This window comes from Muntiacus reevesi, chromosome 10, assembly GCF_963930625.1.
Source record: "Muntiacus reevesi chromosome 10, mMunRee1.1, whole genome shotgun sequence".
In the NCBI taxonomy this organism is placed as follows: Eukaryota; Metazoa; Chordata; class Mammalia; order Artiodactyla; family Cervidae; genus Muntiacus; species Muntiacus reevesi.
In genome coordinates, this window is record NC_089258.1 from 34,643,386 (window position 1) to 34,671,268 (window position 27,883).

At 45.6% G+C, this 27,883-nt stretch overlaps 1 protein-coding gene across 1 annotated transcript; it reads right to left on the reverse strand.

Annotated features, from left to right (window-relative positions):
- Positions 1-1,297: 1,297 nt before the first annotated feature.
- Positions 1,298-26,087, reverse strand: TNFSF15 (TNF superfamily member 15). The gene is made up of 4 exons (XM_065946778.1): positions 25,767-26,087; positions 11,593-11,635; positions 10,646-10,693; positions 1,298-6,962 (listed from the first exon to the last, which is right to left on the reverse strand). Exons 1-4 carry the CDS (start codon positions 25,989-25,991, stop codon positions 6,508-6,510), a joined length of 771 nt encoding a protein of 256 aa, XP_065802850.1. The 5' UTR covers positions 25,992-26,087; the 3' UTR covers positions 1,298-6,507.
- Positions 26,088-27,883: the final 1,796 nt, after the last annotated feature.

Sequence of the window (27,883 nt, forward strand, 5' to 3'; positions counted from 1 at the left end):
TGGAAAATTCTGAAAGAGATGGGAGTACCAGACCACCTGACCCACCTCTTGAGAATCCTGTATCCAGGTCAGGAAGCAACAGTTAGAACTGGACCTGGAACAACAGACTGGTTCCAAATCGGGAAAGGAGTACATCAAGGTTGTATATTGTCACCCTGCTTATTTAACTTATATGCAGGGTACATCATGAGGGACGCTGGGCTGGAAGAAGCATAAGCTGGAATCAAGATTGCCGGGAGAAATATCAATAACCTCAGATATGCAGATGACACCACCCTTATGGCAGCAAGTGAAGAGGAACTAAAAAGCCTCTTGATGAAAGTGAAAGAGGAGAGTGAAAAAGTTGGCTTAAAGCTCAACATTCAGAAAACTAAGATCATGGCATTTGGTCCCATCACTTCATGGGAAATAGATGGGGAGACAGTGGAAACAGTGTCTGACTTTATTTTGGGGGGCTTCAAAATCACTGCAGATGGTGACTTCAGCCATGAAATTAAAAGATACTTATTCCTTGGAAGGAAAGTTATGACAAACCTAGATAACAAATTAAAAAGCAGAGACATTATTTTGCCAACAAAAGTCCATCTGGTCAAGGCTATGGTTTTTCCAGTGGTCATGTATGGATGTGAGAGTTGGACTGTGAAGAAAGCTGAGCACTGATTGTGGTGTTGGAGAAGACTCTTGAGAGTCCCTTGGACTGCAAGGAGATCCAACCAGTCCATCCTAAAGGAGATCAGTCCTGGGTGTTCATTGGAAGGACTGACGCTGAAGCTGAAACTCCAATACTTTGACCACCTCATGCGAAGAGTTGACTCATTGGAAAAGACCCTGATGCTGGGAGGGATTGGGGGCAGGAAGAGAAGGGACAACAGAGGATGAGATGGCTGGATGGCATCACCGACTTGATGGACATGGGTTTGAGTAAACTCCGGGAGTTGGTGATGGACAGGGAGGCCTGGAGTGCTGCGATTCATGGGGTCGCAAAGAGTCAGACATGGCTGAGCAACTGAACTGAACTGAGTGTGAGCTTAAGCTGCTCAACCAGAGTCTCCTCATTCATGAAAGGAACTCCTCGTATTCCATGCTTCTCTTCCTTTCCTCCATCTGACCAAAGTGGTACAATCTGTTGGGCTTCAGAATCAATTTGTCATAAAGTTTATTATAACCTGTGAAAATCAGTTTCCATTTTGGATTCAAATACATGGAGAACTAGATGCATTTTAAAACTTCAAAAGATTATCTTTGGACCTTAATCTAGAAAGAAAAATAAATGCACAGACTGACAAAAGAATTGGTCTAATTATTAAAATTCTGTGGCTTTCAATGCCAGTTTATTAAGTTACATCTATTAAATACTTTAACATGTACAACATATCATTCACAGTGATTGAATACATACAGTAGTGCCAGAAGACATGGGATTAGTTAACACATCCAACAGCATACAATATGCAGTTTACCTTGGGTTTATGATGTTTTAACATAAAACATAAAATCAATCAAAGCACATGGGGCTTATCATTAAAACCAGATAAATACCTACATTTGTTTAATCTTTTCACCCCTGAAACAAAAGGGGGGAGATTACATATTTCATGACTTTACAAATAAAGTCATCTGATGAAGTCCCGCTTCTTTAGTTACTCAACATAGTTTGTCTCCTTCCACCTGAACACACACGACGTGAGAGTGGGACTCGCCCGTCATATTCTTTGTTGTCTTGACTCTCCAGCATCTAGGTAAGTGCTGTCATGTGACAGATGCTCCAGAAAGTAACTGAGTCATGGATGACATGGAAAGATTACTAGTCTGGGTGTCAGGAGATATGCCTTCTAGCCTCACACTGCTACTTGTTACTGCCTGGCATTGGGCCATTCACATCACCTTTCTGAGGTTGGGTTCCTTCATCCTTAAAATTATGTAACTTGGAGCAAACAAACACTGCGGTTCTCTAACATCCCATGACATGCTCTGTTGATCACGCTGTCCGAGTCACTTGTGTTGGACAGTCTCTGAGAAAGTAGGAAATGGCAACCACTTCTAGACTAGAAGCCCTGAACCCTTGACAAGGCCTTCCAGGTTCTCAATAATCAAATAGAACACACATAAATCAATTTAAAAATGGCCACAAAGATTTGGAAAAGACCTCAGAAATCCTTTGACTCAGTTCTTCTTCTCACCTCAATGAAGGAATGGTTTCTACAAAAGCCTTAAGATGAGTCCTTCACTTGAATATCTTCTGGGACTAAACAATCACTATCTGGGAACATTCTATTCAGGGATCGAAAGTTTATTTGGATATCAAGGCAGACATGGTGACCCTGTAACTTCAACTTCTTAGCCATAGTTCTTTCCTCTAGAGAAATAAGAAAGAAATCTCTTCCCCTTACTACATCACCCCATTGATACTTGATATTTCTCTTGTCTTCCTCTAATTTCTTCTCCAGTTATTAAGAGGAATACTATTAATAAGAGCAGAGGGTAATTGGTGAGCCTAGGATTATGATTCAGGAAGGTAGTATCCCAGCTCTAGATCTGCCATTAGCTCATTGTGTGGTCCTGAATAAGTTCCGAATGGGCTGGTATGGTACTTTTTTCTTAAAATGGGCTGATGGAGGAAGGGATGGCAGGGGACAAATGTGTATCAGAGCTTGGAAAGTTGTAAATATGGTTGTAAGAGTGGGGCAGGGCATAGATGTGACTGTTCTGACCCTCACTCTCTCACTGTTGGAGCAGAAGCATTCAGGGGTTAATAGTCCACTGAATTCTTCCCAGGCCCAGCTGCCAACAGGATGCAGTAGCTCTCAATATCCGGGATAGTGGTGCATCCTTTAAAAAATTTCTTCTAAAAATGGCAGAATACTTCCGGGGCTCTGGGTCCTGGGAGAGCAAGAAATCTCGAGGCAAGTGACTTCTGCATGTGTTTCGCAAAGTGCAGCGTATAAACAGTCCTGTCCTAAAGAATTCATCCCCAATGTCACAATCATGAAAATACGACTGGGAAAGGACTTGGGAAAATACCCTGCCAGAGAAACTTGGCAACAAACATGCCTTGTGCAGTGAGCTAGTTGAACGTTTACAGTCCAGAGGGGTCACTGACAATCACAGGGCTGGTGTTTCCTCTGGGGTGGTGTAGCTTTGATTGAAGTGGAGCTCAGGGCTCAGGCATGAACTGAGCCAGGCACTTTTCAGGATGTGAAAGTGGACCTTTTCATGTCCTGCTGTACCTTAGCCAAGCAATTTAGGAAGTTTAGTAGCGTAAGCAATTTTGTTCTGCCAAATAGATCTAAACCAGGGTCAAAATGCCAGTGACCTCATGCATTGTGATCATGGTTCTTGTACTGGCTGAGAAACACAGGTTTTTCAAAACATCTGAGTTATCCTTAAAGTTCTAATAGTGTCATTGGTGTTGATGAATTATCTTCTCTAGTCCAGGAAATAATAAAAACCTTTTTCTATATGTGGTTTAGCTAGTGGACTTTACCATAGAAAGTATCTTTGTTTTCTTCCCTTTTATTTATGGAGAACTGTCCTTGAATAGCTATTTTAAAAACCACTTAGAGTAAGCACAAGTCATTTTGTTAATGATTATCCTTCATCAAACGGCACCCATTTTCATAATGAGAAAATACCCACATGCCTAAAGCTAGCAAATTAATTAGCTAATACAACCAAAATAAATTAAAAGATCTACAGATAATGGAAGCGCTAAGCAGTTAGAATGAACACATCTAAAGAGAAAATAATTTATCTTTGTATCCCCAGGGCAAGTAGGTACTCAGTAAATGTTTGTGGAATTGATTTGAGTTCAGCCTTCTCAGAGACTTAGAACCAGTAAAACATTTTCTCCCCAAATTAACTATTTTCCAAAGCGTGTAAACATGTTCCTTTTCCCCTTCTAAATCTTTGAATGTACCCCGTTTACTCATAATAATGCCAAGGAAACAGAAGTTCTGACTTGAGTCCCACTAGCAATGTTTGGCCTACTTAAACAGTAAAAGGAAAATCAAAGAGGATTTAACAAATTCAGCATTAACAAACAAGTTAACATTTCATTTCAGCAATGAAAACTTAAGCAAAATACAATCTTTAATAATCAAGAGTAAAACAAATATGTGGTGGGGATTTTTCCAAAGCCTCAAGTCTTTTAGGAGAGTAGGAAATTCCTATTTTTCGGATATACTTCCAAATTCATCAGATTCCCTGTGGAACAGAGGGCAGGTTTGAAGGCCCTTGGTAAGGTGTTCTTTTCAGAGGAGGGGAAAGTGAGCAGGCCACTCTGGGCACCTCTGTGAAAATCCTTTTCCACATCCCAGGTTGCTTGGTGCTCACATGCAGATGCAGACAGAGCATTTTATTTCCTTAACAGGATGTTAGTTGTGATCTGGAGTCAGGCTGGAGTCATTGATAAAAACATTCCTGAATTGCAAATAGCTATTGTTCTAGGAGTTGGTGGAGGGAACATTCTGTTATCAAGCTGGTTTTGTAGTTACTGAGAAACCTTTCCTTTCTGCTTTAAGTAAAGGGTAATTCCTCTGACTGAGATGCCCTTTCCCCAGGCCATCTGCTGCCCGCCCACCTCCTTTCAGGACTCAAGCTTCACTTCCCTTGTAAAGACACTTCTGAACCAGGTGGAAGGGACCACGCCCCGCTCTTTGCTCCTGCTGAGCCCTTTGCTGACTGTTTATAGAGAAACTGAGGGCTTCAGAGCCTTAACCTCTCAACTAAGAAATTAGAAATTAATTTTTATTTACTTAGAGCTCAGCAGATGTTGATCAAGTACTGCTACACCAGTCATCGTGTTCAGGAACCCCGTCATACACATCTCTGCCTCTGCGGTAACAAGAGTAAGAGTGAAGTGAAGTGAAAGTTGCTCAGTTGTTTCTGACTCTTTGTGACCCCACGGAATAGTCCATGGACTTCTCCAGGCCAGAACACTGGAGTGGGTAGCCGTTCCCCTCTCCAAGGGATATTACCAACCCACGGTTCAAACCCAGATCTCCTGCATTGCAGGCGGATTCTTTATCAGCTTAGCCACCAGGGAAGCCCTAGTTAAGAGTGATGTCATTGCCAAGTTTGCTTTCAGACCCATCTGTGAGGTCTCTCACAATAGGGAATATCTATAACAAAGGCCAAGGTGCTGGAGACCGCTCCCCAAGTCACACTGACACACTCACGGACTGCACAGAATGCTCAGAGCTAACCTGTTTGATCCCCATGAGCTCATTTGATCCTGGGAAACAAGTTGGTGGATTCCTCCTTTACAGGCAAATCAACAGAGGCTAAGAGAACAAGAATGTCCCTCCAACCTTTGACATATGAATGCAGGAAAATCATACAGATTTGAGGATCACAGAGGATATGAACTCATAGAAGCACAGGAAGGACCTTCTCAGTGTTCTGCCTTTTCTTCAGGAAAGATGCCTTGGCTGGGCTGATAAGCCAATTCCACATTTAAATCCCTTTGAATATTTTCAAAGTACCCATATAACATTCTGCATATACAGTGAGTCAAACCTCAAAGCAGATCTCAGTTAACATCTCCAGATTTGGTGATTGGCATTTTCCCTCCAGGGACTAAGTCCATGGGATCAGTCAACTTTGTTATATGGTTGGTCTGTTTGCTAGAACTCTTCAAGTTTCTTGACTGGCCTAATCAGCTGGTTGTCTTACATAGTGAGGAGAGCTCCAGAAATCTCATGTTTAACAGTATCCGGTGGTATTTGTTAGGAGTTGGAATTAGACCTTGAAATATGTTGAGTGGTATTTGACCAGCAGCCAGGAATTCATCTACATTTGGGTTGAATCTGCCTCGTTCTTCACAGCGTGTTTTGGTTCAGCACACACATAAAAGGTGCTCCAGAACACTGTGCTGAATCGGTGCTGTTGTATTTTTAATATGCATGTGGAACTCATAGTTGTTTGTTTTGATGCAAGGGTACATAATAAAGAGAAAGGTAGTTTTTCTCACTTGGCATAGAGGGCTTGAAAGTTAATTCCTTTTCTTGAGGCACATTTATAAGAAATACCAGTTCTTTTTTCTTTTTCTTCAGTAAGGCATTAAAGTATGTGTTTGGGGGAACTGATGAAGGATTTCGCCTCTGAAGTGTTTGGACTGTTTCTGGGGCTTTGGATTTTGTTTTTAAGTTTCCTGAACTGAAGCAAATGCTGCATAATAAAATTGAACAGTACCCGCGCCCTCTCTTGACAAATGCATAGGAGCCAGGCATGGAAATGTTCCATTCATTTGGTGACCAGTGTTTTAATGTTTAGAAGCTCACCTCTGTTCCAAGCAGCTGTGATAATAGGTCTGCTCTCTTCTGCCTTTTTCTGATTAGTATTCTCATCAGTCAGGTACATAAAGCATGAATTTTTGGCCCCTAAATTTCTTAACTGAACTGCTGTCTCTATCAATGCTCCAACAAAGCCTCCTGGTTATAATTACGAGTGAGGAAACTTAGGACCTAAGAAGCAGAGGACCTCCATGCAATGACATCTGCCTTACCACTATAGCAGGAAGGCTCCGAAGAAGGTTTTATCTTCTTTTGTATAATCCACCAAAGATATATCGCTGACATTCACCATCAGCTTGTCCCCTTCATTCAAGGAGAACATGGCCCCTAGGTAGATGGGTTGGAACCAGTTGCTGCCTATTTCACACACTGACTTGGTCCCCATTAGGAGCTGGGTTGGTTCGGGGTAGCTGTCTGTTACCTTGGTGATGACCACAATGATGGAGTCTGGCTTGTTTGGTCTTCTCCCTTGGCTGATTTCACCACACTCGGATGTGGTCCCTCGGAATGTCACCTGGGAGTAAACAAAGTAGTCTCCCGACTCTGGGATCACCAGGAATTTGTTGGTGTAATTCATCCGGTTCTTGGTGAAGGCCAAGCCAAGTTCATGTTCCCAGTGCAGAGCTGGGAACTGATTTTTCAAGGGCTGCATGGGAGTCTGTCTCACAACTGGAAAGACAAGAGGGTGGTTTCATTGCTTGTGTCAGGACCTAAGGAATTTGCTAAAAAGAATCTAACATCACTTTCAAAGAGTAAAGAGACGGGATCAAACCAACAGCTAACAGTCTCCTTGAGAAGGAATGAGTAGAGGATGTGTGAATGGATGTACACATCTGCTCAGAGAGTAGCATCTTAGGCAGGTGACCTCAAGCAAATCACTTTGCCTCTCTGGACTTGAGTTTTCCTGTTTGATAATTTTGAATTTTTTCTGAGCCCTCTGATCTTGGAAACCAATGAAGGTTAAAAAAAATCTCCTACCCTCCTTGTTCCAGGCACCTGAAATTCTGTCCACCCTCAACCTGATCCTCAACCTGAGCCAGCCTCCTGAAAATATGCTGGCCTCAGGATAAAGCATTCACTGAGCTAATCAAGCCAACCTTCCATCTCACTTCTCCATACACGGTTCTTTTTAGCTGTGTGTACTCCCCTCTATAAGAGGAAAACCCTTCAGCTTAACTCTTGAGACACTTGCAGACTTTATGGTCTGAGGTCCTTCCATTTGCAATAGTCTCTTCCCTCCCCGACCTCCCCACTTTGCAATAATCCTTTTGCGTAAAGTGTTTATTAAAGAAGATTTGTTTTTTGATGTACTATTCCTTAAAAACAACAAAAGAACAACAACATTAAAAAAAAAAAAAGGAAAAGGAGATAATACCAATGGAAAGGATTAAGAGATGATGTGTGAGGAACATCCTCTAAATTATATTCACTAGCCTTTTGGTTTCGGAATTGCTCTGCTACTGAGAGAGATGTCAGAGAGACGTGTTCCTTATCACTCCCTTCCAAAGCCTATTCCAAAGCCACATGAAACACAGGAAGTAATTAATAAAAAATTAGCATGCAGAACACCAGAAATCCAAAACATTTTGCAAATGCTTCTCCCACATCAAAAGGGCCAAAATGTATGCCAAAATACCACAGACTTGAGGAGTGAAAGAGACCAGGACTCTGGACCACCCAGGCCCTGTTCTAATCCTGACTCTATAACATGGAGGCTCTTCTCTCTGAAACTCAGTCTCCTGTCTGTGAACTGGAGACAAAGCTCTCTCATAGTCTTGTTCTAAAGAGCAGATGATTGGAAGAGATGTGGACCTTTTTCTCATGATGGCTGGATACAGTGTTACTTCTATATGTATTTATACTCTTTCCCCAAATAAGCTAATGTCTTTCATTTTGACAGATTAAAAAATAAACCTTTTTCATTTTATATGTACTTTATATGTTTTTATGTTTGTATTACTTAAAATGGTGGCTCAGACAGTAAAGTATCTGCCTGCAATTCAGAAGACCTGGGTTTGATCCCTGGGTCGGGAGGATGTCCTGGAGAAGGGAATGGCTACCCACTCCACCCAGCATTCTTGCCTGGAGAATTCTATGGACAGAGGAGCCTGGTGGGCTACAATCCATGGGCTTACAAGGAGTTGGACACAACTGAGCAACTAACAGTTTCATTTTCACAAACATTACATAGAACATATGAATGAATGCTCTTTTGAGGTTTTGTCTATAGCAGAAAAAAATGAATCAAACCATTGATTCAAACCATTGATTTCAAATAAGATAATCTGCAATAAAACTGGTACTTTTCAGAAAAAATAAAAACACATTTTAATACACTGCTGCTACTGCTGCTGCTAAGTTGCTTCTGTCGTGTCTGACTCTGTGCGACCCTGTAGACGGCAGCCCACCAGGCTTCCCCGTCCCTGGGGTTCTCCAGGCAAGAACGCTGCAGTGGGTTGCCATTTTATTACCCTACAACTGCTTTTGAAATCTGTAGCAATAACCGTTATGTACTGTTGGCCACGGTTTGGGGATAGGTTATATTTAAAGAAATGTTCAGCACACTTCTCACCTGCTAAGTGACCAAAACATGGTTCCCGGATTTTCTAAAGTGTCTTTCCCGTTGCTGACAAGACTGACGCCTTTTGCGATTCTGACACAAGTTTGGAGTGTGCGTGGGCTTCCCTGGCCCCGCACTGAGTGGCCCCTGGAGCGCTCTGCTGTTTCTCTGCAGACCCTGTGGGAGCCACTGTTACCAGTCCCCCCTGAGAGCCTCCGCTCCTTCTTTGTGGGTGAGGCAGTAGATTTTAAAAAGTCATCTCCTGGAACATCCCTGGCAGTCCAGTGGTCAAGACACCACGTTTCTGCTTCTGGGGACATGGGTTCCATTCCTGGTCAGGGAATTAAGATCCCGTATGCTGAGTGCAGTCAAAAATTAGGGGGGGAAAAATAACCCAAAATAACAAAACTTAATTTCAGATGATTAGAAGCAAAAGCATTTATTTTCCAGACAAAGTCAGTTCTGTTAAATTGGTATGCAATTAGCTAGGTCAACACAGCAGCAAGCAGGTTTTTGAGTAGCAAGTATGTTGTAGTGGAAATAGTTGGAGTCAGTGTCAAATCTCAATTCTTCCTCATCCTGTGACTTGGGAAAGTGAATTTAGTTGTCCGAGCCTCAGTTTCCCCATCTTACTGGGCTAATGTGCAGATTGAAAGAGATCGTGAATGTAAAATGTCTACCACGGTGTTTAGTTTTTGAAAGTGTTAGTTGCTCACTTGTGTCTGACTCTCTGAGACCCCATGGACCGTAGCTCGCCTAGCTCCTCTGTTCATGGAATTCTCCACGCAAGAATGCTAGAGTGGGTTGTCATTCACTTCTCCAGGGAGTCTTCCTGACCCAGGGACTGAGCCCAGGTCTCCTGCATTGCGGGCAGATTTGTTAACCACCTGAGCCACCAGGGAAAACAACAGTGCTTGAGACATGAGAAGCTCGGGAAAACTGGGCTAGATGCCTATCCCAATTTCCGTTCCCCCCATTCACCAGAAAAAGGAGCGGCATCTCCATACTTGGTTTCTGGGTTTTTCCTGCCCAGCCCGTTCAGCATCTCCCATTCTCATGGGTAAGCGGTGAGTGACAGCAACTGACATCCCCCTGGTCCTCATCCTCACTTAGGACTCAGGCACATGTGGGCCCAGGGATATCCCTTTGTGGGTTGCAGACTTTGTTATAGGCCAGAAGAATATGCTTCTTCTAACTCTCTAGTATTTCAGTGGGCTTCTAACACACCCTTCTGCACTGTCTTGCGCTCGTCTCTGGAGTCTTATAAGTTTGTGTGACTCCAGACACAAGGTGTCAGGAATGTCGACAGTAAACCTGGGACTCTGACTGACTGGTGATGGTAAGACATTGCTCTTAATCTTTTCACATCAATGAAAATTCTTTAGAAATACCTAGCTGAATGTAAATGTCCAATAACTTTATCTTGAATAGAGCACAGATGGACTCAATAAATTGGCAACTCAGGGGAGCATTCATCTTTGACTAGATTTATAATTATGTGACTCTCTGAATCTGAGGAAAGTCATTTCTGAATGACCAAGTGTGAGAATGAGGGGAGAAATGATAGAGAAGGAGGAGAGCTGATAGAATCTGAAAGAAAATGCCCAAGAAACAAAGGGGCTTTGGACCCTTCGGGGAGGAAGAGATCTGAGAACCCTTGACTGGGAGGAGTCTTGTTACCAAGGGGTGTGGTTTCCAGTTTACAGCTACACGCTTCAGTTTTGGCAAACGCTGAAAGAAATCTCAGGCCCTTGGCCCATAGTCTCTTCGAAAACACAGTCAGAAGAATTACCTGTCAGGTGTGCCCTTGGCTTCTCCCTATCAGCTCCAGGAGGTGCGTCTATGAGGAAAGGAGAGAGATACTTGTATGAGTGGGAGGTTGACTGGAGTTGAATTTGGGGAGTTGCATGGTGCCTGCAACCGGAAAGAAAGTCTTCTCCTCCCCCTTGGCTCAGGGTGCTTTTTTTTTTCGCCCAGGGGCAGGGAAGCCTCAGAAGAAATAATCTTGAACACAAATGAACCTTGACCCCATGACTTTGGCCAAGTTATCCAACCTGAAACTCTGTTTTCTCATATCTAAGGTGGGCACATCAATTCCTACCACGGATGATGAGTGCTCAAAATGATTCCCGGTGCATGGCTGGCGTTCAGCAAAGCTCATCTTGCCTTTCCTTTGCTTCTGTCAGTTCTGTGGGAGCTGGTTGGCCTTCCTCATGGTCCCTTCAGCTGTATCCTCTGAGCCATCTGAACGTTCTAACAAAACTAGCTGGGGACTGCTCTGTAGCTATGTGACCTTGGCAAATCCCCTTCCCTTGATGGACCTCTGTTTCCCTGTCAGTTCTCAGAGATGATTATATTGGATAAGTGTGTTCTAACTGTAGTAATAAAGATGATGTTATTGATGATAAAAGGAAAGATTATTGTATACATTTGATGTGCTAGGTATTACAAAAATACCTTTCCAGGAATTAACTGAATCCACACTAACTTTGGGAGGTCGGTAGTATTATCACCATTTTTATAGGTGAGTAAACTGAGGCTAAGAAGGTGAAATTATTTGTTTAAAGACTGTCAACTCCACAGGTCATACACTTGGCCACGGCACCATTCTGCCTTCCTAGTGACTGAGGCGGAGCCTCGCTTTTCCTCTGAGTCTGCATCTGAACTTCTCACGTATCAGAACCGCAAGAAACGTTCTTGCACCCCACAAGAAAAGGCATAAAATATGAACACACTTACAAGCTCGCTGATGTGAAGGTCCAATCTCCTGTTCTTTTGGAGTCTGTTGGGAAAGAAAGACATGATTCAGGTCATCTGTGGTCCTTTGGACCCACTGCCCGTGTCATGAGCACAGTGAAGATGCTGCTGCTACCCAGCCTTGGTGCGCAGAGATAAGGGAAACGGGCATGAGAACACTGGGTTGATGGAAGTCTTGCACCCAAGCTCTCTCCCTTCCTCTTCCTGCACCCAATGACCTTTCTCTCCCCGAGGCTTGTCTCTGAAGCTCAGCTTTAAAATTTTGTCCTGAGAGCTTTTCCTGCTCCATACTAGGGCACTCTGACATCTTATCGTTGCTTCTATTATTTGAACAAATAGCCACCCTTGCTTTATTTTCTTTTCTTCATTACAATTTAAAAATTGGAACTATTGCCAAAAATGAGACTGAAAAAGAAATGACTATACTCTCTTTCTCATCATCACCCTCCACAATTCTGCCTTATTGCTTTGTAATATATGAAGACTTTTTCATTCTTACAATCCTAGGTTGTGAGCCATTTCAGATAGCAAAGGGTAGTTGAAGAGTAACTGCTTTGGGGGGTAGACAGACTGGATTTGAATCCTGGTTCCGCCATTTATTAACAGTATAATCTTGAGCAAGATACTTCTGCTCCGAACTTTGGCATTTTCATTAGAAAAATGGGAATAATAACATCCCCAACAACAGATAACTCCTGGGTCAGAGATGAAGAAAATGTATGAGTCAGCGCAGAGGCCTAGGAAATGAAGAACCGCCACTCATAAGACCTGCATTGGAACTCAGGAGAGAAACTAAGTTCTTAGTTTAGGAATAAGATCACTGTCTTACATTATCCAGTGTTCTCTTCTCTGCTACAATTTTGACTCAACTCAGAGTCTTCTGATTTGGTTCTTGTAACTGCATAGTCCACGTGACCACTAATCATAGTGTCACCATGAACACTTGATTAATTCTACATTTTAAAATTCGTGTGTGTATGTGTGTGTGTGCTTGTGAATGAGAAACTGTGTGTAAGCGAGAAGACAATCTGCTCAGCGGGAGAGGGTGTAAGTGTGTTTTTGCATCTGTGTGTCTGCACATATTGTATGTACGGATTCTCTGCATATGCCTATGTGCTCTTATGGATGTAACTGCGTTGTCGGTGGGTCTAGGTCTGAGCAGTTCTGTGATAGCAGTGATTTTGTCAGAGCCCAGACCACCAGGCTTGTGTTACTCCCAAGACACGTTGCCTAACTTCTACTAGAACCGCCCCCGCCCCGAATTGTGTAATGACTTTCTCCCTTTCCAGCACCCTTTCCTCCACTTCCTACTTCTGTTGATGGCACCGCTACTGCTTCTCTTCAGTTACCAAGCCTGAAATTTGCTTCTTTGTTCTTCCACGAACCCAAGTATTATTTTATTTTGAAAATTTTGTCATTCATGCCTCCACTCCAGGTTTCAGCACACTGCTCTCCTGGATCCTTCCCACAGCCTCCTAACAGGTCTTCCTCCACCTGGTTCCTTCTTTTCTTGAACCCGTCTCTTAACCCGCCTTCCAAGGGCTTTTTCTAAAGCTTCACTTTGAAACACAACTCTGTTCCTAAGCCTTCAGCGCCACCTATAACCTTTCAGCCACAGCTCTAAATACTTATGTTGGAATTAAAGTCCCAGCTGCCATCCCAGTCTTGTTATCCTCTATTTATCTCTTTCCATGTTCTCTTTGGCTTCTCTGGTGGCTCAGCAGAGAAGAATCTGCCTGCAGTGCAAGAGACATATGAGACACAGGATTGACCCCTGCATCAGGAAGATCCCCTGGAGGAGGGCATGGAAACCCACTCCAGTATTCTTGCCTGGAGAATCCCATGACAGAGGAGCCTGGTGGGGCTACAGTCCATGGGGTCGCAAAGAGTCGGACACGACTGAAGTAATGGAGTAAGAGCAGCAGCAAATTCTCTCTACTCTAGTCATGAGAGGCAATGCAGTGAATGATTCCAGAGCCCTGGAGAAGGCAGGAAATGCAGCCTTGGCTACTCACTGAGTGCTGGCACTGTGCTAAGCCCTTTATATGTGTTACCTCCTTGCTGCTGGCGCCGAGTCTGAAGTGGGTGCTGTTTATATCCTCGTAATGAAAAGTAGGCCTAGGGACACCGAGAAGTTTGCCCAGTGTCTTATATCTGGAAAGTGGAGGAGCAGGGCTTTAGCCTAGGCCAGCTGACTGCAGAATCCTAAGTCCTCAGCCATTATTCCTTCTAACTTCTGGGCAAGTTCCTCATCTGCTGAGGTGGATGGATAAGGGCTAGAGGTTCCATGCACTGTGGAAGTGGGGGAAACACAGAGTCCAGAAAATAGGAACTTGGCCCAGAAGTGGGGGAATCAGGGGGAATTACCGCAGGTATTAGCCGGGTAATAAAGATAATGACCATTTTAGACAAGACCAGAAGCTTGTGCAAGAGTGAAGAGGCTCAATGGAGCATGGGAGCAGTTGGGAAACTGGGGTTTCTGCTGCCAGATGAACACATTATATGCTTTTAGCATAGCGTCATGAGCACAATCATCTTTGAACACTTAAACCCAATCAACATGATGACTTATCCAGCATGAATAACTTTGATGAGCTTGGGAGGTAGGGAAGCAGCCTAGAAATGAGCTTACTCTGTAGCCTGCTTCCTTACTTGTTATTGACAGAGCTGATAAAGGACTTGATCCTTTGGCAAGGTAGAAAACCGAAGGTGAGTTTTCAGAGAGAACTGGGTAGCCTGGTTGCATCCCCTAGTGTAGGAAACGGTACCTTCCCTGGTTGGCCTTCTACTTCATTTAGTTCTCTGCTGAGAGATCTTTGTGAACATCCTGCTTATTTTTGTCTAATCAGACTCTCAGCTAAGAGTCTGGAGCATTTCCTTTGGCTCAGAGTCCGATTGTCTTCGGCACGAATTTGGGAGTGAACATATTTTCCTATTTGCTCTGTTGGATTTCTGTATCTTGGGCACACATTTTATTTTCATATATGGACGGATGTGTGTGGGCTTGAAGTGGCCCACCCAGCACACTACCAAACATCTGGAGGCTGTGACAGTGCCTGCCAGTTGGAGGTTTGAAGAACAAAGCATTCTAAGAATCTCCAAGAAGAACATCAGCTGGAACTCTCTTTCCAAGAACAGCAGCTGAGGCCTCCCATTGCTGTTCCTCTCTCTTTCTCTAAAAAAGTGATTTACCTATTTTTGTTCCTGGCTGTCCTGCGTCTCCGTTGCTGCACGCAGGCTTTCTCTAGTGTGGCAGGCGGGGGCCTCTCACTGCGGTGGCTCTCTTGCTGAGGAGCACAGGCTCTAGGGCACACGGGCTCAGTCGCTGCAGCTCACGGGCTCTAGAGCGCATGCTCAGTGCTTGTGGCCCATGGACTTAGCTGCTCCCGTGACACATGGAGTCTTCCTGCATCAGGGATTGAACCCGTGACCCTGGTATTGGCAGGAGGATTCTTATGCACAGTAACACCAGGAAAGCCCACTTTTTCTCTTAATAATCACTCTATCCTGGAAGGAAGATGACTATGATGAGATGCAGGAATGAATAAACAGGAGATTTGAGAGGACGAAGCAGAACGTTTTCAAGGCAAGGTTTATGCACGTGTCCTGGCTCAATGCCTGCTGCTTTCAAGGTGGTTGCTTAGAAAAAATGTCAGTAAGTAGCTTACTGTCTTCCAACCCTGACTCCTCTTTATCACTTCTGGTTATTGTCGGGTAGCAAGGAGATGATGGCTCTGGAGAAATGTGGGTTACTGCAACATTAGCTCACATATCTGAATAGATACGGAATCCAAGACACCCCTGAGAAATATGATTTATCTATTTCCCATTAAATGCCTTCTCAAATCACTGACTGAGAACAAGGATCCAAATTTTATTTCCCCTTAAGAGCATTTATCACTCCCTCAAGTGCTGTTGCTTATTTGTGGGCTTATTGCTTTCCTCTCTCTAGCAAGACTTGGGCTGGCTTGCTTACCCCCACATTCCTAGCACCTCAGACAGTGCCTGGCTCTCCCACTAGATTATCCAACTGATGCTCAGGCACCGGAATGACAGGCAGAAGAGAGAGCAGAAGATGGAGGAAGATTCAGTTTCAGTGACTTTAGCCATAATTTTACAACTTAGAAATCCAAAACTTGGCATGTATTCTAAAACTTAGAATACGTGCAAAGTTTTGAGATTTTGTTTAAATCTGAAAAAAATTGATTAGACAGAAGTGGATAGCCATAATCATTTAATACTGAGGCCTCCAAAGGTTGTTTTCATCAGGCTCTGCTTGGAGCATAGTCACAGCTCTAGAAATATTCCTTGAAAGTTGTGGAAGCTGGCCAGGATCAGAATCAGAAAATGCAAATGTGTCTGCCCACTAACATATACGTTCATTAGGAGAGTAAGGACACTTGCTACTTTGGTATTTATTAGCCCAAGCAAAGCAAAGTCATGCTTTTTCCCCTTTAGTTCTTACAAAGTTAGTTAATAAAGGTAAAAGTAAAAGTATTCGTTGCTCAGTCACTTTCGATTCTCTGGGAACCCATGGACCATAGCCTGCCAGGCTCCTCTGTCTATGGGATTTTCTGGGAAAGAATACTAGAGTGGGTTGCCATTTCCTCCTCCAGGGGATCTTCCCAAACAGGGGATCTTCCCAATCCAGGGATTGATCCTGGGTCTCCTGCATTGCATGAAGATACTTTACCATCTGGGTCACCAGGGAAGATATTTCTTATAAATCAGGGAATTTTCACTTCCATTTAATTTTTTTTTCTTCTTGCTTTTATTTTTTTTTTTTTTGAGGGGGTGGTGCATATAGATTCCATAGCGTGTGCATGCTCAGTCATGATCGATTCTTTGCTATCCCTCGGACCGTAGCCTGCCAGGCTCCTCTGTCCGTGGGATTCTCCAGGCAAGAGTACTGGAGTGGGCTGCCATGCCCTCCTCCAGGGGATCTTCCCAGCCCAGGGATGGAACCAGCCTTTCTTGTGTCTTACCTGATTGGCAGGCAGATTGTTTACCCCTGTATCACCTGGGAAACTGAGTGGTAAAGAACCTGCCTGCCAATGCAGGTAAGACATAAGAGACCCAGGTTTGATCCCTGAGTTGGGAAGATCCCCTGGAGAAGGAAAGGGCAACCCACACCAGTATTCTTGCCTGAAAAACACCATGGACAGAGGAACCTGGCGGGCTGCAGTCCATAGGTTCACACAAAGTCGGACATGACCGAAGTGACTTAGCAGCAGCAGCAACTCAACTGACCATGACCTATTACTTCAGACATTTTGGAAATTCTGTAATACCTCCAACAAGGAAAAAGGATGGAGGGAAGGAGGAGACTGCGATCTAGTCGAGGGCTCCTTGGTGCCAGGTACTGTTCAAGTGCTTTTGTGCTCACCTCATCTAGTACTCCAGTTGCTCTCAGGAGAGGTTATCACCTGTTTATCATCTTTATAAGTCAAAGGCAAAGAGTTCATGGAGGGCTGGGGATCTGAATCTTTAGACCAAGTACAGACTGGCACATGTCAGGAGCCCCATAAACATTAGCTGACTACATGATGTCCCCTGAGCATATTTTAACTAATGACCCACTTAGCCTTTCTCCCATAGTCTGTAATCACTCCATAGTAAATTTATAAACAGGAAGAGATATCTATTTCTTAGCATCACAAATACCACAGTTGCAAAGGCATCAATGCTTTATGACCCATAACATTCTCCCAGCACTTCTAGGAGAAACACACAGATACTTATTGCCTTGCCTTTTACTTCTGCAATTTCCTGTTGGTATTTGCACAAGGATATACCCAACCCGGAAATGTTTGATGCCAAGGCCATTTCATTTCATCCTCCTCCAAGGTGCGCTGGATGGAGCTTTACATGCAACACTCCAAGTGGTGCAAGGCAAAGAATGTGGTGTTTGCAGTCCAACAAAAGGTGGAAATCTTAGCTGTATTATTTCCTAGTCGTCACAGCTGTAAAGAATCTGCCTGCAATGCTGGAGATGCAGGAGAAGTGGTTCAGTCCCTGTATTGGGAAAATCCCCTGGAGGAGGAACTGGCAACCCTCCCCCGTGTTGTTGCCTGGAGAATCCCATGGACAGAGGAGCCTGGTGGGCTGCAGTCCATAGGGTCTCAGAGAGTTGTACGTGACTGAGCACACACGCATGATAACCTTAATGAGACAGTCTCATCGATAAAAGCAAACTGATTGTTTCCTCCCAGGACTGTTGTGATGGCTAATAAAGACCATGTGCATAAAATAGAAAGTCAATTCATTTCCCCTGTTTGTTTGGGCTCAGTCAGTCCTTGCGGGATGTGTTGTTGGTTCCACATACCTTCGCTTCATCCCCACCACTGCAGTGGTAAACAGAAGCCACCCTTGGGCCTCTTTATGACTGGTGGCACATTTGGATCCTTCTGACGCTCTGGACGACTCCCTCCTTCTCCCAACCGGAGAGGCCTCCTTAGTCCACAGTTTGCTTCTAGACTCCCGCCCTTTCTGAGTCTACTACAGGACTTGACGGATTGGGATATAACCTCACCCAGTCAAACCCCATGCTTGTTGCTGCTTTCAGCCGCGGGGCCTCATTAAGGACACCCAGGCTGGGGGATGACCTCTGAGAGCCACGGTGCTGCTGCCGCTGGGCTGCCTGTGCTGTTAGAAGAGGACGCTGGCCTTGAGTGATGCGTATGTTTATAAGAGGGAGTGGGTGGATCATGGAGTCACTAGCCAGGAGCTGCAGCGGAAGTGTGGAATTCACATACCTGCTCAGTTGCCCTCCCTTCCTTTCATTTCTGCAGCACGCCTTCCCCTCCTCTGGATTCTCTACACTTCGCCTCTGGTCTGGCCTTGGGAGTGGGCTGGGTTTCTCCTCCAGGTGTGCCCAGACTCCCCGAGGCTACAGCAGAAGCAGCCATGGAGTGCTCAGTGTTCTGCAGTTTACAGAGCGCATTTCTCTCAACTGTGTTTCCCCTAGACAAGCAAAGGAGCTTAATCCTTTCCTTATCCAACAGAGGGAACAGCTTCCGTGAAATAAAACACTTAAAGGTGGACTCAGCAGAAAAATGATGTCTGTGGAGCATCTACCATATGGCAGTAGCTTTCTGGACTTCGTGCAGAATTCTCAGCACAACGCTATGAAGAAAGTGGGTTATTCTCCCTCGTTGATAGGTGGGGCGTTTGAGGCTTTGGGAGGTCAGGTACCTTGTGCACTCCTCCATTCTTCCCTCCTTCCAGGAAACACTTATGAGTGCCTGCTGTATGCTAGGGACTACTAGGTGTCCCCAGAGGAGAAAGGGAAGTCGCGTTTTTGAGCACTTATTACGTGAAAGGCATTTTCTAGGGTATCATTGTTAAATCCTCTCTGACTACCCACAGAAAGTGAATAATTTGCTGGCTTTATACTCAGAGGCAGACTAGCATCATGGTTAAGAGGAAGGAACATGCACAGGGGTTCTGGCCCCAGTATCACTCTGTGTGTGGTTTAGATTTTCTAAGCCTCAGATTCGTCTTCTCTAAAACAGAGATAATAGCAGTCCTTTCTTCATTGCATGATTTCAAGGATTCACTGAGGTGATTCACTAAGCATCAACAGCAGACATTCATTGCACGCGTTATATGCCGGATCCCTCATGTGCTTGTCTCAAAACCCTAAATATGAAAAAGCTTAGAATGGAGTCTGGTATATAATAAATTATAATGTGCTTAGTTGCCCAGTCATGTCCGACTCTTTGTGACCCCAAGGACTGTAGCCCACCAGATACCTCTGTCCATGGGGATTCTCCAGACAAGAATACTGGAGTGGGTTGCTCCTCCATGGGATCTTCCCAACCCAGGGATTGAACCCAGGTCTCCCACATTGCAGGCTGGTTCTTTACCATTGAGTCTCCAGGGAAGCCCATAAATTATAATAAGGTCACAGCTGTGGCCTGGAGGGGCCATGGCTTTCCCTGTAGTGTGTACTGTGCTGAAGCCTGAGCTGGCATCACTATTGGGTCCTGCTGATCTGGAGGAAAACCAAGACGCCTCAGGGGCCATGTGTAGGAGAAGGAGGGGTGCAGGGAACAAGAACCAGGAGCCTTGCAGGGATTTTCAGGAAGGGCTGGAACTGAGATGGGAGGAGACCAAGGAGAGGTGAGGAGAGTGCATGCAGATGATTCTAGAAGTAGGGCCTGCAGCAAAGGACTGAAGCTGATGGTGGTGCGGCCCTGAGAAGCTGCACCTCCCGTGACATTCCTGACACTTCATCACACAGCACTGAGTGCCCGACCTGTGGATCTGGGCTAGGTTCGGGCTGAGCCAGTGTGGTGCATTCAGCTATGCCTGGAGCACAGACTCTGTGTGCTGGAGGGAAGATGAAGGCCTAGGCTCCGGGTACCCGTGGGCCAGAGTCGGGGATGCAGACAGCCACTAAAGGCCAAAAGAACGCCCAGGCCGTGTTCAAGAGCAGCTGGGAAGGGATGGATTGCAGTGTGGGTGAAGGGGGAAAGACCGGGGTGGAGAAGGAGGTATGAAGACAGCCCACAAATATCAGAGACCAAGAAAAGCCTTCCAGTGCCAGAACCTGCTCTCTGGACTGCTGATGGCAGATTCCAGGAAGGCTGCTGAAATCGTCCTCTGTGACGTAATTTCCATGAGCAGGGAAGTTCCCGAAGCCTAGTTGCTACAATTGCTAATACTCCACTCCCTGCCAGATGCTTTAAGTGTTTTATTTCTAATTACCCCTATTTCATACATTAAAAAGCTGAGGCCCAGGAAGATTAGGTAACATGGCTAAGAAGTGGCTAAGCCAGAATTCAAATTGGGTTTGAACTTTTGACTGACGGTTTTTCCACAATGCAAATCTATCTGGCATTCTTCAAGAGTCTCAAATGCTTCACTGTGTCTATTTTCTTTTTCTTTTTTTTTTTTTCTGTATAGGTAACAAATATATTTTGTCCAAAAGGTTATAGGCTCAAAAATATCTTCCTATTTCCTTTGTTACCCAGCCACCCAGTTTCCCCACTTGGATACTAACAGAGTTATCAGTCTGTTTGATCCTCTTCCTTGAGATAGTCTATGCATTTATAGACACATGCATATATATTAATATGCATTATTTTTTCAGAAAATGAAGTATTTCACATTCTATATGCTGTTATGTACTTTGGTTTTTTTCACCTAACATATGTCTTCAAGAAATTCCCACCCTTTCATACACAGATGCTTCATTTTAGTTTCCCATTGCATGAAAGGACCATGATATATATTTAATTGATGTTATATTTATGATCACTTCATCTGAAGGCAGTTAGCCCAACCTTCTCAAATCTAATTTTCGTTTCTTCTCTACAACTTACTGGATAATATGTTTGTCACATTGAATCTTTCCTAACACATTCCCTGAAGGTAGAGTCCAGTTTAAAGTATTTTCTTTTTTTAACAGTGCTGGTAACCGTTTTTGTTGCTGCTACAAGAAACCTGGAAGACTACTCACAAGTTGCTGTTGCTTTCCCAGTCTAGTCTAGGGACCCAGAAAGAAAGGAATTGGTCCTGCTTTCTGGTAGAGTGAGGTCAAGCAAACACAAACATAGGATCTAATTCTAGGCCTGCCCCTGACCTGCTCTGTGACCCTGGACTTTTCCTTCTCTTCTCTGATTCTTGGTTTCCTGAACTGTAAAACGAGGACATTTGGCTAGATCAAGGATCAGCAAACACTTCCTGGAAAGGGCCGCATAGTAAATATTAACTCTGCAGACCACAGAGCCTGTCACAGATACTTAACTCTGCTGTTAGTATGAAAATGCCCAGTGTGTAATGCGTCCAGTGTGAGCATGTTCACTGTGTAAGCGAATGGGTGTGGTTGTGTTTCCACCAAACACAGTGGGTGAGATTTGGCCCATGGGTCATAGCTGTTGACCCTTGGACTAAGGGCATTTCCATCTTTTAATTTCTGTAAATCTCTGTGAAGAGCTCTTCTACTAAGGGAAAGGAAGGGACAAACACCCAGCAGTGCCTAGATTGCCAAGGACTTTCGAGGGGCTTTATGGAGTGTCCTTAGACTCCTCAGGGCTCTTCTGTGGGGTGGGTATGATGGGAAAGTTGAAACTTGGGGAGCTTCTGCCCATTGCTCACTCTCTTCCTTTCAAGCCCTTTTGAGCCTCCTCTTCTCAAGCCTCAGCTCTCTTCTAAGGCAGACTAGAAAAGATCCTCAAGGATGCTGGCCTCCTATGGGTGTTACATGGGTGGAATGAGGAAGTCCCTTAGTGCAACCCGCACAGGGGGAAGCGGCCACGTGAGGACCTGGAGCAGGGCAGAGCACTAGAGCCCTGAGGGGACCTAGGGAAGTCAGAGGGGCTGAGGAGCCAGAGGCAAGAAAGAAGGGTGAGGGGTAGAAGATGAAGCCACCGTGGTGGGGCTGTGACACAATGCAGTGCAAAGGTTCCCAAGAATCACTGTGGCTCCCATGGGGAGAGTCAGGGTCAGGCTCCTCTTTACAGGATCTCTCATTTTGCAGAATTCTCCTATTCCCTATGCTCCTCAACTCTCCAGTATACAAGGGTGACACCCTCTCTCATCCACGCAAAGGGGAAAATGGAAAGTGCTTTTGCTGGCTGAAAGCTTGATTGTGGATGGAGTGGTGGAGGAGGGGAGGTCACAGAGAAACCAAGGCCCTGGATTTGCCGACTCTGGAGACTTTGCTCTGTCCCCTAGACTGTGACTTTGGGTGCTCCGCTGTTGCTCTCGCTCCAAGCTGCCCGTCTGCCAAATGCCTCTGTTCCGGCTCTCACTGCCTCTCTGGGTTGGGATGAACATCCAGCGGGATCATGTGTGCGAGCTCGCACTACACGTGTGAGGTGGTAGCTCATAGCGTGTCCTCATTATTGTCTTTGCCGTGTGATCATCAGCTTATCCTCTGCTGCTCAGCGGGCTCTTCAGGCCTGTGAACGTATTTGAAGGTCTGGGTGACCCTCCTCTCCTAATTTTTCTCGTGTTAGCATTGATTTGCCTGGGCCTGAAAAATCATTCCGTAAACAAGCTCAGATTCCGTGGCTCTCATTGAAGGCCGTGGGCAGAAGATGGTGTTGTGGGGCTGGGTGGGGGTGGTGAAGAGGAGGAGGAGGCCAGGACGGGGACGCAGAGGGGAAGCCTGTGGAGGGGAGGATGGGGAAGGTGGTGATTTGCCCCTAGGGGCACCTGGTGCAGTCCCCTCAGGCAGATCCCAGTGGGGCTTTGTATCTGTAGGGCTTGCGGAATGTTTCAGGCTCTGAGGGAGACAGATCTGGGTTTGAGATGTGGATCTAGGTCTTACTAACTGTGGCATCTGGGTCATAAGGACAAGTGCAAATGAAAAATAAGAGCCTTTGTTCCCCCTGTTCAAAATAAGGGAAATTTCTTTCCCTTCCTCTTTCCTCGAGCATTTATGTTAGAAAACCATAAGTGCTTTCTCTTTGCTTTGGAATGTATAGAAACTCTTTCAAAGACCACGTAGGTCTCTTCTTGCCGCCCCCTCCCTGGACCTGGGGGCATCTCTCTGAAATGTGAACATCAGGAAAGATAATGCCCCCACCTCCCAGTTTCATTGCAAAGGTAGGCACCTAATTTAGGTGGGCACCTCGCTTCGAGTTGCAAAACTGCCTTCTATCATAGAGAAAGTAGAAGTTGGCTTTTCCTTTGGAGAAAGCCCATCAGCTACCACAGATGGTCACTCCAATTACAGGAAGTTTGGATGAACTCTGACAACCGGTGCTGTCAAGTCCTCTCAACGTGTTCTTGTAGCTCTCCCCACATTTCCAACATGTAAACTGCACCTGCGCATGTTTCATTAGTGCTGTCAGAGTACGAATATTAGAATCCTTTCTGGTAGGAAGAGAAACAGGCAAACACACACACAAAGAAGCCTCGTGCCTGTGGACACGACTGGAAGCTACTGAGCTGAGGTTCAGAGTCGGGTGGCTAAGAACCCTGACATTTCGTCGTGATGTCTACCCAAGCTGTCCTGCTAAACTGATTTTCCTTCTTGAATCCCACTGTCTTCCATCTCCTCTGAGCTGATTATTGTCTGCTAGCCTCTCTGGGTCCACTCTCTGTTCTGGCGAGTCTGCCCTCCTGGCAGACTGCCTCCCTGGCTGTTTTGAACACAGCTTCCAGTTGAGTCTGCCCAATGGGGTGAGAGGCTGGTACCAAACTCTGGTCAGTTTTCCTTGCCCGCTTTCTCTTGCCTCCCTGCTGCCCCTCCAGGCAGGCCCTCTCCTACCAGTTAGGTCTCCTTGGGTTCTTTTAAAGCATCTCCCTCTGCTTGCCTCTTCAGGTCAAGAGGCAGTGACCAACTTTATACCGTTGGTAGCACCAGGATGCTGCCAGCCCTGCGGTTCCCATTAATCCGTCTGCGTCTTAGCAAACCGACCTTTCTTTGAACCCCTTTTAATTAAACTCTTTAAACATCTTATTTAAGTCTCTTCTTTGAACAGGGCTGGTGTTTCTTTTCAGGACTCCAGTTCCTGCCTGCTCCCCAGCCTTAACCTCATTTCCCTTTCTCTTTCTTCTGACCAAGAAGTTGTATAGCCTGACCAAACCACAACTCCAAAAGTCCCCGCGTGTTCACTCTCCAGGGAGATTGGTTAGCAATGACAGGACGGAGTGTTAACGTCTGCATCTCTCGAGTGCATACAATAGGGCGGGCACGTGGTTCCTTCACTCACAAGGCTTCCTGTCTAGTCCCAGCTTGTGCCTCGACTCTCTTCCCGACTGGGTACGTCACCGGCCCCCGTGGGACCACACATCCCACCCGATGGACCTTTAGATCCGCACGCCTTGGGCAGTCGTTTGAGGCGGAGACAGGGTTTTCCATCAGAACCAAGGAGAGCTCAGGTTGAAAGCACTCAGTGCCTCGTTCAAGAACACCTGGCTCTTTCTGACTAACGAGGGGCAGAGTCCAGAATGCGGACCGGACTCTACCGTCTGACTTTGTAGGAACCAGCCTGGGGGTCACGGTGGCCTGGGGGTCACGACCCGAGCCCATGCCCTCCTGCTCTCCTGGAGTTCTGAGCAGCGTTTCTGGTCCCCGCCCGCGTCTGCATTCCCTGAAGGGCGGCGTGTGGCCGCGGGTGCTGGTGTCCGTCTCGGGGTCCCAATCTCTGCTGCCCCTGGTGGGTGACTGGTGCAGCGTGTCTCTGCCTTGAAGTCACCGGTAGTGCTTAGCGAACAGGTTTCCAGTTAAACCAACCGGAAAACCTGTTTCCCCTTGGAATTTAATACTTTGGACTGAAGTTAAATAACTTAATCACAGATTATGCAGGAGAGCTTTTTTTTTTTTTTTTTTTTTTAAGAGTATTGCTTGAAAAAAAAAAAAAAAAGAGTATTGCTTGAGTGACACATTCTTCAGGCTTTGAGGTTTCTGAAGTTCCTAGTCTGGAACTGTTCTCCCCTATCACCTGCCAGCACTTTCCAACCATTGCATCATTGTTTTCTTAGACCCAATATTCTTTCTTTGACTAACCTCCCTGACACCCCACCCCGACCAAGACCAGAGAAATAAATAATCAGGTAGGAGGTTCTCTTTTGAGCTTTGATAAAGAATATTTCCAAACCCAAGAAAGGGGGTTGATTAAATAAATAAATTATAGCACAGACATATACAGCAATATAATACAACCATCTATGTCATCATGCTGCTGTGAATTTACTAACAATAAATAAAATCACAATATATTAGGAGACTCAAAATAATCCCATCTTATTGAAAAATATGCAGTTATATACCCCAGAATGTTAATCGTAGTCACCTCCATGCATTATGGGTAGTGATAATTATCTTTTTCCCCTTATCCTTATATTCTATCTTTTTTCGACAACTATGTATTAGTGTATTAGTTTGCACTCCCCCCCCCCATAATTTAGCTTTTTTTAAAGAAAAGGAATATTCCCAAATTATCAGGACATTATAAGTATCTAAATATGTGGCTTGAAGTTCTTTCCAAAATAAACATCCAAAGGCACAGTTCACACCCTGGAAATGTTAAGGATAAAAACCAGTTTGGCCTTCTCCACCCCGCACACTCTACCTCTCCCCTGCATTTGGAAGCAAGCACTGTGATGGCTCACGGACCTCTGTCCATAGCTGCGGTAGTGGCCAGGTGGCCTCCGGATGTCTGTGGCCCCCCAGGTCACCGAGGAGTCTCGCTTACCTGGCGCTCACAGGCCTCTCCTTGGGCCCGGAGCTGGCCGACAAGCAGGTAGGTGGTGAGTGCGGCCAGGATGGGGATCGACAGCAGGCAGCAGGTCAGAGGCCAGTGGGCGCTGCTCCTCCTGGACGCCAGCCCAGTCCTGGCCTTGGGCCTGCAGCCGCCATCCTCCGGCAGCATTTCCACGCCGGCTGTTTCCCCGAAGCCTGGCCTCAGAGCCTCTGCCATGCTCCTGCGCTCCTAGAGCTGCCTCCAGCTCCTTCTGGGCAGAGAGACCCCCCATTAAATAGAAGCCCAGCTCTCACAGAGGATGAATTAATCACTGCCTACTCCTCCCCTTGCCCGCCCCCCTCCTCCCCTTTCCACAACACACTTGGCCCCACCCCACCCTGCTAGGGAATGCACCGCCTACAACAGAAACCAAGTTTGGTTTAAGAAAAAAAAGAGAAGGAGAAGAAAGCTTTCCCAAGCACATTTATATACAGTGCTCATGTGCTCCTTCCTTCATCTACAAAAGGAAGTTAGGAAAGTCCCTGGAGGAGGAGAAAAAGAATTCATCAAGTCAGTGGGTGGAGCCAATGAAAACATACCTGCTCCCTGGGCTGCTGGAGGCCTGCCCGCGTGCCAGTCTGGGAGTGTGTGTCTTCCGGAAGTGAAAGTGAGGATGGGGAGGTGTGCCCTGTGGCTTGCAGACTGACAGATGGAAATCACGTTTGCATCACCACTTTGCAAAGTGCTGCCAAGCCCTCTCTTTTTAGGTCTCCTAGGAGCTTATCCCCATTGCACAGATGGGATCACTGATGTTCTGAAACGAGAAGGCACCTGCCCTAGGTCAGCCAGGGATTAAGACACAGGAGCTAGGAAGAGGATCGAGTTCTTCCAAATCATGTTTTAAGCTTCTTTCTCACGGTTGCCTGTGAAAGGAAAGTGTATCTTTAGGTTGTGTTGACCAACCTGTGTTTGTCTGAGGCAAGATATAAGGTAATGAGAGGTGACTGTCTATACGGGGAGGACACCCTCTGATGAGTCCAAAGTTGACTGAGCCCAAGCTGGGCGTGCCTGGGGGCCATCACATGTAACAAAGGCTAACACTGATTAAACGCTGGCTTTGTGCCAGTCACTCTTCTGAGTGAGTGAAATGTATCAATGAAATTATTCCATCCCGAGATGACCTTTTGGGGTAGAAATGTTTCTGTTCCCACCTGACAGATAAGGAAATGAAAGTGTAGAGAATAAGTGATAGAAGCAGGCTTGGCACTGGGGCAGGCTGGTTCCAGAGACTCCTAACCATTACGTTACTCTGCACGTCCACGGACACCCACACCCATTCTACCCAGAGTAAGTCATCCCTTCCAGGTACAGGTTGCAGAGGCTTCCTGGAGAAAGAGGTGGCGTTGGAACAAGACCTTGAAACTTAGGGAGGGTGATACTGGAGAAGAAGAGAGGGCCCTACAAAAAGGTGGGTTACAGAAAGAGGAAAACTTAAGGGTGTCCTGCGGCGTGTGGTGGGAACCAGTTTGACCAGTGCGTCCATTCGGTGGCTACGTCTGCTTATATCACAGCTGAAACCCTTCAGGCTACTTGGAAAAACCTTGCATGACCTACCCACCGTCATCTCTCCCCAAGGTCCAGCTTTTCTCTTGTTATTTTCCAAGCTGAGGTTCCCTCAAACGCACTGTGGGCTGCCTGCACTGCTGAGTTTGCTGTTCCTCCACTGGGAAGGCTTCCATTTCTTTCCTTTCATATCAACACACTCTTCTATTTTTATTTTTATCTTCACGTAGAAACGTTCCCTGCGCCTCACAGTCTCCAAGATGGGGTGAGATGCTCCTCTATGTTCTTACAGCCTCCCATTCTTGCCTGTAATTGACTATTTCATACCAGACTGTGATTGACTATTTTTCATCACCATCAGTAAGGTGTCAAATCTAAGATGGCAGACACGTCCCTTCGTTGTTGCTTCTAGCATAGTAGCTGTCACACCGTAGAATCTTAACCAACACCTGTTGAAATAAGCCTCTAACAAATTCTCAAAGAATCCCAGCCAAGGGTGTGTTCCTTGGTTACCTATTCTTGGTTTAACAAATCTAATAAGAAACTTTTCCTTGAGATTAACCTAA

Coding starts and splice junctions, on each gene's coding strand:
- TNFSF15 (XM_065946778.1), bottom strand. CDS start 25,991: ATGGCAGAGGCTCTGAGGCCAGGCTTCGGGGAAACAGCCGGCGTGGAA. Junction 11,636..25,766: donor GAGAGGCCTGTGAGCGCCAG/GTAAGCGAGACT, acceptor CTTTCCCAACAG/ACTCCAAAAGAACAGGAGAT. Junction 6,963..10,645: donor GCCAAGGGCACACCTGACAG/GTAATTCTTCTG, acceptor TTGTCTTTCCAG/TTGTGAGACAGACTCCCATG.